This window comes from Colletotrichum lupini, chromosome 9, assembly GCF_023278565.1.
Source record: "Colletotrichum lupini chromosome 9, complete sequence".
Lineage (NCBI taxonomy): Eukaryota > Fungi > Ascomycota > Sordariomycetes > Glomerellales > Glomerellaceae > Colletotrichum > Colletotrichum lupini.
Window position 1 is genome coordinate 2,707,138 of NC_064682.1, and position 14,999 is coordinate 2,722,136.

Consider the following 14,999-nt stretch of genomic DNA (forward strand, 5'->3'; position numbering starts at 1 on the left):
TTAACCTCTCTTATACGATTTTAATAACGCTAAAGAAGATTATTAATCGAATTAGCTTTTTACTTATTCTAACGGTTATTTATACCGATTCTTATTTACTATATAAATACTTTATTAAATTAAAAATAATAAAAGAAAAGAGGTTTATAATTAATATTATAACCCTTAAGTAATCGTATAAAAAGTACGAAATACTTAAAATCCGTTAAATTAATAATAAAAATAACCTCGTAGACGCTTTTATAAAAGTAGTACTAAATAAGGGATTAGAGTAATTCGTAAGTAGTAAAAAAGTTATTATATAAATAAAAGGATAGGTTATATAAAAAGAGTAGAGAAAAGGGGGAAAAAGAGACGACTTAATAAACGGGCCCGACGTTAAATTATACCTCTAACCGTAGTAGTTAAATTAATAAAAAAAAAAAAGTTAATATTAAATTAGAAGTCTAATTTAACCGCGGTATATAGCTAACTACGCAGGGGCTAATTAGGGGCCCTATTTACGATTATTATAACTAGCCTAACCTATAGTTAAAACCTCCTTTTTATACTTACTATATAAATATTTATATAGTTTAATTAATCTCTTTGTTAACTACGGTTCGAACTAACTACCCTATAATAGGGATACTAACAGAACTCCTTCGCAATTTCTGCACCGGGTCCCAGCTTGAGAGGTCAAGGTCAGTAACAACAGATAGGGTGATCTCATCGAAAGGTATGCACGCGGCCAGAAGGAGTACCTTGCCAACAAGGCGAACCCGAAGTTCTCGCAGCTGTCTGATCACCAGAATTCCCGCCTTCTCAGGGCATTTGACCAATGAATCGCGTCTCATGAGCTGGATGCTTCGGCTTTCCCCAAACATTTGTGAGTTGATGCCAAGAATCGTTTGGCTGAGATACATCATATCAGGACCACAACGGGGTGGGCGTGAAGAGCTGAACAAGAGGCTTGAATGCGTGAGAACATCTCTGCTAGTAGTTACCAGCTAGTGGAAATAGAGGTCTGTAGATTTGGTGCGATACTATGCCATGGTCTTGGGACTAGAAGCGTAATTAGGAGAGGTCTTTAGTCTTTGCGTCTTAGAAATTTCTCTACTTGCGTCGTCTCTGAGAGACATTTTAGAAGGATGCCATCTCAACGACGAATAATGAGACTTGCGTCTTTGCATTGCACAGAACGGTCATGTGAGTCTCTCTCTTGCCTTAGTCTTTCAAAATAATTGTCAGCGGTAACAGCAAGCCGTCAGTGGAAAAGACGAAGTTCTCATGATCATGGTCAGCAATGCAAGATGAATGGGATCTCCCCGCCCCAAGTTTGATTCAAGATTAGAGGAAGGAATAGAGGTGTCGCTTTCTTTATGATCTGCATCGGTCGTGATGAATGTCGGTAAAGTGCTGTAGCACTAAAGACACACGCTTCCTTCACAAGTATTTCCCTTTCTGTGCTTGCTATGTGCAAGTTTGTACCTTGGCCCCTAGAAATTGCCTCACGTCCTGCTTGCATCTTCAAAGAATGTCTCTACCTGCCTCGAAGATAAGAAGACCGCCATTTGTTCCTTCTTTCCTCCCTCAAAGCAGATACATCATCGTAAAAGCCCCCCCCCCCCCCCCCCCCCCCAATATCTTATCATCTGCGCTTTATACCTTGGCGTTTAAGATAGCCGTTGATGCTGCTGAGCGTTTCGGCTCTGCGGCGTTCAGAACGTCTGGACGTCTCAGCATACTCCAGCGACGTCTCGTAAGCTTCACGTTCCTCTGGAGTGGCCTGAATGGCTCTCTGCAGGCGCGCATTCTGCTCCCGGTCTTTCTGAGCCTGCGCCTCCTTCTGCAGGTGCTCCTTCTCTGCCTGCCCGGCCTGTTAAATGGCCTCTTCACGCTTCTTCTCCTCGATCTGAGCCTTACGCTCCTCCTGAATCTTAGCATGGAGGTTCTGAATCTTCTTCATCTCCTGCTCCTCCATATCGCCTGCGTTATCAGCCTGGGATATCCCCTGGTGAGTGGGGGCGGCGGGGTTGTCATGGGTAGTGCCTGTGGAAGATCCTGTGGCAGGGCCCGGCTGGTTGTTGTTCTCGGGGCCCATCTCGTGAGGGGCAGTGGGGTCGGCAGAAGTTCCGTTGGAAGCCATCTCTATCATGGGACTGTCTGATTAAGATTAGCTTCGGATGACATTAATTGCGCTTGTAGCGATCAAGGGCGGTAGGCTAACCTGAAGTCAAGACGATACTCGAAGTCTGCGATAGTCGCGCGGAAGTTGAGATGGGAAAGTACGAAGGTGTTTGGGTGAGAATCACTCCGGTGGGAAAGAGATGATTGGGAAATGGTGGTTCTCAAAGGTATAGAAGATGAGACTGCTGATGTGTAGGATAGGTAGGTACGCCGCGGGGCGAAGAAAAGACTGCTGCACGAAAATTGGAGAGATGTGAAGAGGAAGGGTGCTGTTCAGCTGAGCCGTGACAGAAGAAGAGCAAAGTAGTTACGCGAAGGTGAGGATTATAAAAGAGGGCCCAGGGCGGTCAAAACTATGCAAGCAGTAGGGCTCAAACCATCTAGAATATGCCTCCTGAATACTCCCAGCAAGATTTTGTTCACCGTCGCCCCACTTTGCCTACAGGCAAGAAACATGGTCAGGTTCACTTTGGAAGGCACCAGCCCGGAGGCGCCTTCCTTAATTACGGTCCAAGGTTTAGCTCTCTGAAGCTTTAGCTCCAGTCTATCTTTTTCATCAACGGTATAGGTACTCTATATGGAACTTCAAGTATCATAAGAGAGAAACAGTCGTCAACATGACTTCTGTATTCTAGAGGTGCTTTCGGATTGCCGGGCAGATTCTGTGACGAACCAAAGCTAGCGCGAACGAAACAACTGCTCAGAGGACGAACAGCAGCTCGAAGTCGGCGAATTGGTAATCGTTTCCCTTTCAATTATGTCTTTCTTCGTCTCAAATACTTCTTCAACGTTAACAGCGCTGAAACTCTTGCCGATTTATGTCCGTCCTTCGAAGCAAAGGTGCTCACTCAAGAGCTTGCAGGTGAATGCAGGGAGAACAACATCTTGTATCAATCCCTGAATCATTAACGACATGAGGAACACACAATTGGTTTCCGAAGTAAACGACTAATTGCCAAGCCAAACGTCAAAGAGTGAGTACAAACCAGGTATCACCAAAATCGCGACACTGGGCTCAAAGCGACGGAACTATTCAATTCTTTGTCATATCTTGCAGAATTCTGTGTTTGTCAATCCTCAATGCCGAGCAATCACGTCATCCCTAGTAGTAGACATTTCCGAAGGCTTCGCTCACACTGTGAATGGTGGAAATACGTTCACCCCAACAACCACCGAACCAACAATACGTTAGGTAATAGTTTGCATGGCAACATTGCAAAGAGGATCGCCATCCCCAGACCCCCCACAACATGTATCCACAATCTTCTCCGGATTCCGCACTTTGCTTGAATATTTAAGGGTCCGTTTGCCAGAATTAGAGTTGCAAGCAAGCAAACGATGCATCCCCATCCCGCCGGCTTCTTGGGGCAAACTGCAATATCTTTACGCATAGACGTTTTCCGAAGCCTTGCCCCCGCGTTCTCGCGTCCAAACTGCAGATGGAGAAAGCGGCTTCTTCGGAGCCAGGGCCCGAGACCCGCCAGAATGCTTCCGACCCCCACCAGCCAGACCGGTTCGAGGAAAGGCGCATTTCCTGCGCATCCCACCCCCGCACGGATCTGGAGAACTTCCCCGAGCGGATGGCGGCCACCACGCAGGGTCTCTCGACAACGACATCCGTAGCTGACACCGGTGCGAATCCGGATGACTACCCCGAAGGTGGGAGGCAGGCCCTCATTGTACTCTTCGGGGCCTGGTGCGTTCTGTTCTGTACTTTTGGCTTGGGAAACAGCATTGGCGTCTTTCAAACGTACTATGTGACCGATGCCCTTCGCGAGTACAGTTCATCCACCATATCATGGATTACGAGCTTTATGCAATGGACTTTGAACTTCATGCCCATCGTCGTATGTCCAATACTCCTCCGACCCGAATCACTCGTGATCCACTGACAACTAACGCAGTGGGGATTTGCCTTTGATAAATGGGGTCCACGGTGGCTTCTCATCTGTGGATCGATAACCTACGTCTTTGGCATAATGATGGTCTCCCTTGGGTCCGAGTACTTCCACTTCTTCCTCGCCCAAAGCATCGTCTGTCCCATCGGCGCCAGCGCTGTAACGAGCGCGAGCATGTCATGCCTCGTAACATGGTTCCATCGTCGTCGTGCAACTGCTTTCGGCATCATGATGTCTGGGTCCTCTGTCGGGGGCGTCATTTTGCCAATCATGATCCCGCGAATGATTGAGAGTGTCGGGTTCCCGTGGGCGATGCGTGCCGTTGGCTTCATGTTTCTCTCTCTTCTGGCAATCGCGTGCTTCACCGTAAGGTCCCGCCTGGCACCTCAAACGAAGCCCGTGGACATGAAGGAGTACTTCCGGGGCATTCGGGAACCTACAATGATGTCCACTGTCTTCGGTCTTTTCTTAGTCTTCTGGGGTCTATTTGTTCCCTACGCCTTTGTTATCTTGCAAGCCAAGGCGCAGGGTATGGACGACGGTTTGGTCATCTACTTGCTGCCCATCATGCATGCCGTAGGGTACGTCCTAAAGCCCCTCTTCAGGGCCTTCACAACTCCAAAGAACCCCCACTGACCTCTCAATCAGCTTGATCGGGCGTGTCATTCCAGGCCTAGTAGCCGACAAAATAGGCCGCTACAACATCATGATCATCCTCGCCACCCTCACCGGCATCGCGTGCCTGGCCCTCTGGATCCCAATCAAGAGCAACGCCGGCATCCTAGTCTTCACAGCGGCCTTTGGCTTCCTCTCGTCGGGGCTGACCTCCATCGGTCCGACGCTGATTGCCCAGATCTCAGATATTCGAGAGATTGGCGCCAGGACTGGCACGGCTTTCGCGTTCCAGTCGTTTGGGGCGCTTACGGGGAGTCCGATTGCGAGTGCGATTGTCGATGCGCGGGGAGGGGATTATTTGGGTCTGCAGCTGTTTTGTGGGTTTTCTATTCTTGCTTCGGCGGGGGTGTTTGCTTCGGCGCGGTACGTTCAGGCTGGTGGGTTTGAGCTTAAGAAGGTTTGATGACGATGGTCACGTAGTCATTGTTTTGCATAGGGCATCCTTAGGTGGACGCGTGGGGTAATTGAGTCATAAATCGTGAGAGAGGCAGATGTATTGATCGACTAGGAGCTTTTGCTACTTATCACACCCATATACTCTAGTTAGACCAGTCCAACGCCTGATAGCCGTAATCCCCAACCCTTCCTTTGTCCGATGGTGCCAATATGTACAACAGTGACCCTTCCATCTTCCTCCAACGAGATACCGGCATCGAGACGTCTTGGTGTACGAATCAGAAATCAGGGATATTGTGCTTCTCCTTGTAGTCATCAAGGTCATTGGCAGCCCACTCCACACCCTCGCCGCCTCGAAGAGCCTCAAGCTCATTGAGGTCATCAACGATGTGGGCGAACAGCATCTCCTGGCCGGAGATGCTACCGTGCTGCTCGGCAGCCTCCATCTCAGCCATAGCATGAGTCACAGCGCCAGTAATGGTATCGGTCAAAGAGGCGACCACGGCGGTGGCCGTAGCCTCGGCGTTCTTCTCCATGAGCTTCTGCTTCTCATCCTTGATCTTCTCATACTTGGCTCTGAGGGCCGTGATCTCAGTCTGAGCCATTTGAGCAGCTTTGTTGGTCTGATCGGTCTGCTGAGTGATGGTCTCAATGACCTTGTCCTTGGCGTTGAAATCATCGAGTGCGTCCTGGATTGTCTTGGTCACGGCAGCCTGGAGCTGGTCCGCCGAGGTTTGAAGACCGTTGCTGATCTGATCAATCTGCTGGTCGCTGATCTGGAGTGCAGCGAAAGCATCTCGGATCATCTGGGAGATCTGGAAGGCAGACGGGACGGTAGGGTCGGACTGGGCAGGGGCGACCGGAGCAGCAGGAACAGCGGGAAGGGAGCTTTTAGGATCCCGTTTGGCCAATTCGATCGACATTGAAGCGATCGACAAGGTCGAGAAAGGTCTTGTAATGCTCACGGTTGGGAGGAGCGGGGGTGACGGTGAGTTCGTCGATGAAGCGCTTGCGAGCGTCTCCGATGGCGATTAATACAGCCTGGACGTGGTGATTCTTGACGTCCGGAAACTCGTCCCATCTCTTCTCCTTGACCAGGCTTCGTAGAGCGGGGACCCAGGCCAGGTGGTGATTCTGGTCGACCAGGGCGTTCTTGCCGTTGCTGGCAGCAGCGACGACCTTGAAGTACGCGGCTAGAAGATCAGCACCACGACGCGCAATGAGCTTGGCCATGTCGCGAGTGGAAGTGTCATTCGCGTAGCCCCGGATGAGGAGCTTGAGCTGAGGAGTGCCCGGCTGCGCGATGATGCGACCGTTGTCGCCGACTTCGAAGATCAGGCCAGGAATTCGGGTGAGGGCATTCTGGTCGGCGCAGATGGGAGCTGCCTCGCCATTACCCCAGCCTCCAGAGCCGGAAATAATCGGGCTGCTTCTAAACGACATGATCTACATGGGGTTATTACTCGAAGGCCGGACGGAGAGATCTGGGAGAGGGATCAAATTACTCTAGTCTTGAGTCGGGATGGTTGATGCAGACTGATCGGTTCTTGGTTGAGTAACGGTTCGAAGAAGGTCGAGTGAAAAGGATGAGAGAAGAGTGTCCAATAGAGGAAAGGTGCGATGAGTTTTGCGATGCGAGGTGATGCAAAGTCGCGGTGTTGAGGAGGGTGGGTGGAGGGGAAGGTGTTGTGGGAAACAAGAAGTGAGGTCAGGAAAGGTTAATGTTGTGGGAAAATTTCAAAAGTCCGGGAAGCAGGACTGTAGGCGGTGGGAGGAATTATTCAGAGCAGAAGGTGCGTTGACCGCCCAGACTATCCAGAAGTGAATATGATTTGGTTCATCTAGACGCGTTGGGCGTTTTTGCTTGGTTTTCACCTGTTAGACCGCGACGATGAGTGAAATCAGGAAGGAGCCTTTACATCCACGTGATACCTGCCCAAGAAGTTCCCAAAGTCAAAGGATCATGGCCAGAGTCGAGCCAAGACTTTCGCAAGTCCAGGTTTGCCAATTTCTTTGTCGATTCATACAAACAGATTTTGAAGTGTTGAAGCTGAACGTTGGTTACATTACACTCTCTCAATCAGCCTTCAATCCGTCCAATAAGCGACTTCCTGTACGCCAAATAATCAATGCCATCTCGATATCTCCAGAAATCTCTGCAAACCTCTTCTGAGCTTGCCCAGCTGTATCTACTGGTGATTCAATAATGGCTAAGTATTGTTGGAACACGGTTCACATAGATCCCAGAATTCCCAGGGAGCTTCGGCGTATGGACTAAGGGACGGGAGAATGGGACATCCCTGGCGCTATGACTTTGTCACTCGCCTTTGATTCACGACTCTGCTCCTTTGCTTCATTAAACACATCCATCATGTCATTTTCAGATCCCCTTTTAAGATCTCTCCCGGCCGGAACATGTCTTTAGCCTTTGTGGCCAGCACGACGAGGAAGAATGGTCACTATAGGATCATAAGGCGGAGAAATTGATTGCTCTCATCACTTGCAAACGCTGCTCGGAAATGAAGGTCAGGCGAGTTGGCTTATCGTACCTTACCTTAGTTAACATGATAGAGGTTGAACCAACAGTCGAGGCAAGAGGCAATCCAAAGCCACGTGACAAAGTAGAATATTCACTGGGCAGTCGTGTTGTGACTGCCTAGTATTCCTGTGGAGTGGGGAAGGGGGGTATATAGGGACAAAAAATGCTCAAAATGTCAACCCAGTAGAGAGGAAGATGTTTTCACCCTGGAAGTGACTTACCGCCGGAAGATGGTTGAGCGGTTGACGTCCCGTGGAGACTGGCATTCGATTGCCCAATTTGTATGGCCATCTGGAAATCTCGTGGGTTCGAATCACCCTCAGCGCTCTGCGTCCATTTCTTTTTTTCCTTCTTCCTATCCTGTTGGGCCTGGTTCTCTATCCTGACTGTTTCTTTGAAGTGTTGCCGACATTCTTGAAAGACGAATGATACTCTTCTTGTTTTCTCTATTGCTCAATGTGAACAGCATTTCTGATGCACCCATCACGTGGATACAAACCCTCACGTACATATGAGGCTGACCAAAGTCTCATCGCTTACAGATGCGCCCCGAAGAAACGGTCCAAGGCGTGGGGCAAACTTTACCCGAAAAGCCAATACCCCCGGCCCTTCATTTCCTTGGCTCCTGCGTGCCGAAGATCCACCTCCCGATGAACTTCCTCCGTCTTGGCAAAGGCAAATGGGACATCCGCATGATGTCTTCCCGAGTGTCCCTTCAAACCAAAAAACCCGATAGTATGGATCGCGTATCTTGCCATGGGAATTTCAAAAAGATATCACCGCAACGCCAAAAGAGACGCTCGGTTTCGCTCCACTATCAACCTTCGGGCTGAGGCCCTGGGCCTTGTGGATCGCCATCTCCACGAATCCATCCCGCGAATGTAACCACATCTCCGCCCCTTGGAGAATTCCTTGGACCAACAATCTCGAGAAATGGAGCCCCGAAAGAATCTCGACCTTTGGGCGGCCGCCATCAAAAACCCCAGTCGACAGCCCCCGTCATCGCCGGATACTTAACAACCATGACCCCGATCTCCGTCAACCACAGCGTCGCACTCGATCCATCCTCTTAGTCGTATCCCTCAACCTTGGGCCGTCCCTCTCCGCGCAAAGATGGTCCGCATCTCAATCGCCTCAATTCTCTCCCTCGGTGTCGTAGCCACACGGGCCCTAGCCACAGGGAACTGCACCGGCGTCAACGCAATCAGCACGAAATGCGCCTCCAAAGAAGCCGCCCACACCCGCGACTTCTTCTACGTTGGAGGCCGCTACATCGAGACAACTTCGGGAAACGTCACAGTCGACCAGCTCTACGTCGAAAAACTAGTTCCTGTCACCACCAGCCGGACCCGCCGCCGTGGCACTATCACAACACCAAAACCTATTGTCTTCTTCCACGGAGGCGGAACAACAGGCGTAACATGGCTCAATACACCCGACAACCGCCCAGGCTGGGCAACCTACTTCCTACGACAAGGCCACACAGTCTACCTCGTCGATACCGCCGCCATCGGCCGCTCGACAGAGAACAACCTCGCGAATTTCACCATGATCGCCGGCACAGCGGCCGAGGGCGTGGAAAAGGGGTTCACGCACGTCGAGGCATACGGCGCCTATCCGCAAGCTGTCCTCCATACCCAGTGGCCCGGCACTGGGCGAAAAGGCGACCCAACATTTGAGCAGTTCAAAAAGACTATCCTCCCGCTGTCTACAAGCTGGGTTCCGCAGGAACACGCTCTTCGCGCGTCGGGTTGCGAGCTTCTTTCGCTGCTGGGCGAGAAGGCGTATCTCATCTCGCACTCCATCGGCGCCCGCGCCCCGATTCTTCTATCGAATGATTGTCCGGAGTACATTGCAGGAAACATCAACCTCGAAGGCACGACAGTCCCGTTCTGGTCATTCGAGAGCCGCTCGGCGACGAACGCGTGGGGGTTGACGAATACGCCTCTCGACTACGATCCACCCGCCGCCAGCGCGGCGGAGCTCGAGACCGAGGTTGTGGGGAACGATACGCTTGCGCATCGGAGTTGTTACCGGCAAAAGGAGCCGGCACGGCAACTGCCCAAGATTGCGAGCGTGCCGTATTTGATGGTTACGACGGAGGCGAGTGTACATGTCACGTATGATCACTGTACTGTGGATTATCTGAAGCAGGTTGGTGGGCAGCCGGAATGGATCAAGCTGGGGGAGATTGGGATCCGTGGGAATGGGCATTTTATGCACTTGGAGAAGAATAGTTTGGAGATTGCGGCGGTGGTTAACAACTGGATTCAGGAGAAGGAAGGGGCTTGATAACGTGAGGAAAAGAGCGTGGTGTCGCCCTTCCCGAAAGAATAAGAAAGATGGCTGAGTTGAGGAAGGAAATTCGAGCCTGAGAGGCCCATGAGTTTCTTCAAGCCAGCATACGATGTCGATGTGTAACTATGATACTGTCGAAAGGCATTAAGTAAGTTTCAGGCCTGAGGGCTATTTTCATAGCTGGATTGCTCTGATTTCTCGTGGACAGGAGAGGTCCGCGCTCACCACTGACAGAAGAGAATTGTCGGAATGCTACAAGACCATAGTAGTCTGCTAGTCCTATCCTAAAGCTGGGGCCATGATGTCGAGAAGGATAACATCTAGATCGGGATGGGCCTCCATAACATCGGGGCATCCAGACCGAATAAACTGGTTCTTGGGGTAAAACAATGTGAGGGCTTATGAAACTGTCTAAATTAATTCAGTAAATATGGGACAGGAAATTCTAAGTGACAGAAGAGCTATTCCCAATCAAAAGTGATAATGTATACCAGCGCGGATTGGCAGAGGTTCGGGATCCGGAAGATGTACGGCGCTACATGCGCCGATGTAATGTAGGGATGTTTAACTGCAGTAAGGGGGAGAATAGGGGGTTCTTGAGCTGGTTTGGGCACAGCACCTTAAGAGAGGAGACAATTATCCGCTCAAGGAAGGATTATAGTAAATATTGTAAGGTGAAAAAGTATAGGTCTGAGTGTGACCAGCATTGCTTTGGTTCTGGCTGATATAAATACACACCATACTTGGCACACGTACCAAGCTACTAAAACATAAAATGAAATGAAGACAATGTTGTATAGAAACAAAGGGGATAGAAATCGATTTTGACCACCCAGGGATATCACACGCTAGATCCTAAAAGAGTATATATATATCATCAAAAAAACTTCCGTCGTAGTAAAGCTTCGCCGACGACAACTGTTACATTGTTACATCCGGTGCACCACCGTCTGCGACCAGATCGGCAGGAAAATGAAGATCAACGTGCTCAAGCACGCAAAGACCGCACCGCCAACCATGGCCTGGAGGACAATCTTGTGCTGGAGCCTGCGCAGGTGGACATCCTTGACACGAATCTTGCGATCAAAGATCATCATTCGCGAGACAAACTTCATAAGACCAGAACGTTGCGATAGAAGAGAGGCGCTGTCGTCGAAGCGTTCCCAGGGCAGGGGCTGACGTCTCGTGAAGAGCAGCAAGAAGAAACAGCTACCTCGCAGGCCGGAGAAGATGAGAGACATGCCGACGAACCACATTGGCCAGGGGGCAAAGGCGTTCCACCGGCTGTTGGCGCCCATGAAAGGGACGAAGGCCTTGAGGAGCACGCAGAGGAAGCCGCCGATGGTGAGGGCGATGCCGACGCTGGTAGCCATGCAGAGAGTCTCGAAGGTTCCGTTGGAGACACCGAGGCGGACAAAGTTGCGGTGGGAGCAGTTCTTCAGGAGTCCGTATACGTGATCTGCGATTGGCTTGAGGTGGATCGGGTCGGAGGAGTGCTGCAGGTTGAGAAGGGCGGTATCGCGAAGCGCAGGCGGGATGTTGAGCTCCTTCTCGGCTCCAGGGACGAGGAATGTGTTCACGACGGCGTTGAGCTCGACGCGGTATGCCGAGTTCGGGGCGATGCGAGTAGGGATAACTGCTGGGACATTGCTGGCGCAGATGGGCTTGGCACAGGCGTTGGCCCAGGACTTGATGCGGTCGCGACCGTTCGGGCCGACTTTGCTGTTGGGCCTGCACGCGGCTTCCGGAGCGATGAGGTGAACGATGTTGGTCATGGTCTCGTTGGCTTTGAATAAGTTAGCTACTGCTGAGGATGTAAAGAAATGGAGGAATAACACTCACCTGCTTCGGGATCACACTCAAACTCAGACATCTGGATAGAGGGAAGCTTCATGCCCGCTGCATCAACAGCACTGTCTGCCATACTGTCTCGTGATGAAGACGACTGGTCGATATCCTTCTCGATAGGGAAGTTGTTGAGACTTCCAGTTTTTGCGTACGATCCTTCATAGTTGCGGAACCTGCGAGGACAGTCAGACCATGACTCATGCAATCGTGTCAATGGCTGAAGTATCACTTACCAGACGAAGAATTCAAGATTCTCGGGCGAGAACTCGATGTACTTGAGGTACATGTAGAAGTCATACAACGACATTGGCGAGCCTTAAATAAAACAAAGATCGGCCTTTGACCATAGAGTCGGTCGCAGCATGGCTTGAGAGGCATGCTTACAGGTTTGGTTGTTCAGAACTCTCTCCAAACTTAACCGTGCTGGAATAGGACTCTTATCTCTCCCGTCCCTACTCAAGGGCCTCCTTCCGGTCCGAATGGCGGTGGCATACTCCTTGAAGTGCCTATACTCCGGCTTCTTGTACCAAATCAACCAGTCGGGGAACAGGCGTGAGATCTTGGATGATGCCGCCGATTTATCCTCCTCTTCCTCCCGCTTGGTATTTCGTTCCTTGGCGGCGTCCATGTTGAAGAGATCGTGCTGAAGAATGTACAGATGCTGTGTGTACGACCGAGTTGTGTCGAAACAATATATGATAGGGTAGGGACAAGGGACGCCTTGACATTGATAGCGGACGAACCTTCCCCATCATATATCAGAGTCTTCTTCATTTTAGCGCCATTCTGTATCTGCATGTGCCGCGGGGCGCTCGATGCAGGCTTGCAGCAGATCAGACCGGGAGTCCCACGACTGATTCCATGTCAGGGCCCTTTGGCTCGACCAGGCTAGGAGATAGCTCCACCTACTCCAGGTCTGCTGCAGACAAACTACGTAGTACGCGCAATGCACAGACAGTCCCACCGGTACTTCACCAGGGAAGAACGAGTCGAGCGGCGTGATTCGGTCAGTAGCATCCGTTAGGGTGCTTTGCAGACGCCCAGTCGGCAGGAAAAGCCTCTTGCCTCTCTCCTCCGTCTATTCATGTCTCATGACGACTGGCCAATGGCGGTGCGAGCGGAGGAGACGCCACGGCCGGCTGGTTGTGAAAGAGGCTTGCGCCCTTTAATCCAAACTTGGGATGCCTCGGGACGTAGGGGATTCCGGACGAGTCGGCGAACCAACTGATTCCAGCGTGGACGAGTCAAAGCGGCTTGGTGTCAAGGTACCTTTTTCTAGTATGATAGTTAGCGCCTTGCACTACTCTGCGCTGGGCTGGAGAATTCCTCACGCTGGTGCCAGATTTTGCAGCCAGTGCTGGTGCTTCATGGCAATGTATTTGTGGAGGAAACCCTTGGATGATCGAGGACCCCTCGGATGCGGCGAGACAGGGAACCCGCAGCTTTAGTTTCCTCCGTTGGTAAGGTCTCGCAGCCAATCCTGCTCGTGTCCGTGTTGTGGAGGGTTTAGGCCGATCAGAATCTTGTTTGTCTTTGCTAATGTCGACAGGAGCAAACAAAGGAATCGACAATTTGACCCCCTTCGCCCCCGTAGCAGACTCCCAAATCCGGCCGTGTTTGCTGTACGTAAGCTATGAATGGGCGGGCTGTCAGATTGTGCCGACCCAGTAATCAGAGTTCGAGGCATGCTCGAAAACCGGGGATGCCAGAGTCATTGTCAAAGGACGAGTAGATTAGCGGAGCAAAGATCGGAAATTCTTTCGCCATTGTTCGCATCCTCTTGGTTGGAAAGGTGAGGCGGTGCAGGATTTTCTTCTGCCCGCCGAGAATGACAATGATAGGACGGGCGGGTTGGAGGACGACGCGAACGCACACACACACACATAATGAACGCAGAGCAAGACTTGGAGAGATTGCGGTGCTCTGCAGACGGATTCGGAGGGCCGACGGAAGGGTTTGGTGATTGGCAAGTCTCGGGCGGGACGATCTCCTCGTGGGATTCTTCAGGTAACCGGACCGGCCTATGCTGCTTCGCGCCTTAGCTTCAGAGTAACAAATTCTTATCGACGGCGCCAGATGCGGTGATGCGGAGAGAAGCGTAGGAAGATGCAAGGTTACCAAGTGGGAGAGAGACGTCGAGCTTGGAGACGCAGGGGTCGCAACCTAAGAGGTGGTGTGCATTGGTCGTAAGGGAGAAGGCGGCGCGGCACTGGAGGGGGGGCCGGGGGGCAAGCCGGCGAATTGAGCAGTGAGCACGAGAGATTTGGGTGTGAACCTGCGCAAGGGCCGCCTGCCCTGCCTTAACAATTTTAGCCACAACACTGAAAGGTGCGGTACGTACTGCACGTACCTTTCCATAATTCCGCGATACCTTTTTTTTCGGCCTCATTTCCTGCCTGAGGTGACAGGAGTTGAGTGCAGTGACATCGATAAGGTACGTATTCGGGCGAGGTATCTTATCCCCGATGATCTTCGGCTTCCTCTTCATCCTCCTCCTCTGCAACCATCTTCATCTGCGTCGTTTCGTGTCCATCTCCCTACCTGAACCCAGCGTCACATTTCAGCTGACAACGCTGCTGCAGTCGATCATCTGTGCCGAACGCTTGGGTTTGCATTTCGCATTCTCTCCGCTGCATACACGGGCCATTGGTTCTCGCCCCTGGACTGTACGACCGGGACACCACCCAATTCTCTGGACGTGCAAACAGGAACACGGCCTTCCGCACCAACAACGACGGCCATCCCATCACTTGGTCCAAGCAGACCAGACAACGAGCAGCAAGCAGCAAGCAAGAGCGTTTGCTCTCTCAAGTAAGGACTATGCTGCCGATCAGATCAATTGGGATTAGCCTCGGCAAGGATTATGCAGCTATCGTACGAGTGAGACACGAATTATCGATTCACACCAAGCTGACTTTGCCCACTTGCTGGCACTTGAGAGTCATGCAATTTTCACCACTACGGCATGTTTGCCCTTTTCTCCCAAGTCTTCCATCTCTTAACCTCTCGGTCGCCCTCTTCACTGGTTCCTATCCCTTTGAAGATGTCTCTCCCTACGTCTAGCTAACCAATATCCTCCATCTATTGAACTAGGTCACGCACTTCACCTGAGGGGTAACACCACACTGCTGCTTTAGCTTCGAGTTGCATGGGCTGATAAGCGGCGGCCCGAGTGT

At 51.3% G+C, this 14,999-nt stretch overlaps 6 protein-coding genes across 6 annotated transcripts; 2 read left to right on the plus strand and 4 right to left on the minus strand.

Annotated features, from left to right (window-relative positions):
- Positions 1-1,861: 1,861 nt before the first annotated feature.
- CLUP02_16677 (uncharacterized protein) lies at positions 1,862-2,137 on the minus strand (the record flags this gene model as incomplete). The annotated part of the gene is made up of 1 exon (XM_049295595.1): positions 1,862-2,137. One exon carries the CDS (start codon positions 2,135-2,137, stop codon positions 1,862-1,864), a length of 276 nt encoding a protein of 91 aa, XP_049152742.1.
- Positions 2,138-2,786: 649 nt separating this feature from the next.
- CLUP02_16678 (riboflavin transporter MCH5) lies at positions 2,787-5,206 on the plus strand (the record flags this gene model as incomplete). Its single annotated transcript, XM_049295596.1, has 8 exons — positions 2,787-2,795; positions 2,852-3,031; positions 3,143-3,324; positions 3,391-3,421; positions 3,489-4,016; positions 4,074-4,648; positions 4,716-5,119; positions 5,163-5,206. The coding sequence occupies 8 exons, from the start codon at positions 2,787-2,789 to the stop codon at positions 5,204-5,206; spliced, it is 1,953 nt and encodes a 650-aa protein (XP_049152743.1).
- Positions 5,207-5,416: 210 nt separating this feature from the next.
- Positions 5,417-6,581, minus strand: CLUP02_16679 (uncharacterized protein; the record flags this gene model as incomplete). The annotated part of the gene is made up of 2 exons (XM_049295597.1): positions 5,417-5,983; positions 6,060-6,581. 2 exons carry the CDS (start codon positions 6,579-6,581, stop codon positions 5,417-5,419), a joined length of 1,089 nt encoding a protein of 362 aa, XP_049152744.1.
- Positions 6,582-8,790: 2,209 nt separating this feature from the next.
- Positions 8,791-9,969, plus strand: CLUP02_16680 (uncharacterized protein; the record flags this gene model as incomplete). Its single annotated transcript, XM_049295598.1, has 1 exon — positions 8,791-9,969. One exon carries the CDS (start codon positions 8,791-8,793, stop codon positions 9,967-9,969), a length of 1,179 nt encoding a protein of 392 aa, XP_049152745.1.
- Positions 9,970-10,904: 935 nt separating this feature from the next.
- On the minus strand, positions 10,905-12,578 carry CLUP02_16681 (uncharacterized protein; the record flags this gene model as incomplete). The annotated part of the gene is made up of 5 exons (XM_049295599.1): positions 10,905-11,761; positions 11,818-11,996; positions 12,057-12,138; positions 12,208-12,484; positions 12,567-12,578. The coding sequence occupies 5 exons, from the start codon at positions 12,576-12,578 to the stop codon at positions 10,905-10,907; spliced, it is 1,407 nt and encodes a 468-aa protein (XP_049152746.1).
- Positions 12,579-13,267: 689 nt separating this feature from the next.
- CLUP02_16682 (uncharacterized protein) lies at positions 13,268-14,212 on the minus strand (the record flags this gene model as incomplete). Its single annotated transcript, XM_049295600.1, has 3 exons — positions 13,268-13,443; positions 13,521-13,986; positions 14,099-14,212. The coding sequence occupies 3 exons, from the start codon at positions 14,210-14,212 to the stop codon at positions 13,268-13,270; spliced, it is 756 nt and encodes a 251-aa protein (XP_049152747.1).
- Between the last annotated feature and the right edge of the window lie 787 nt (positions 14,213-14,999).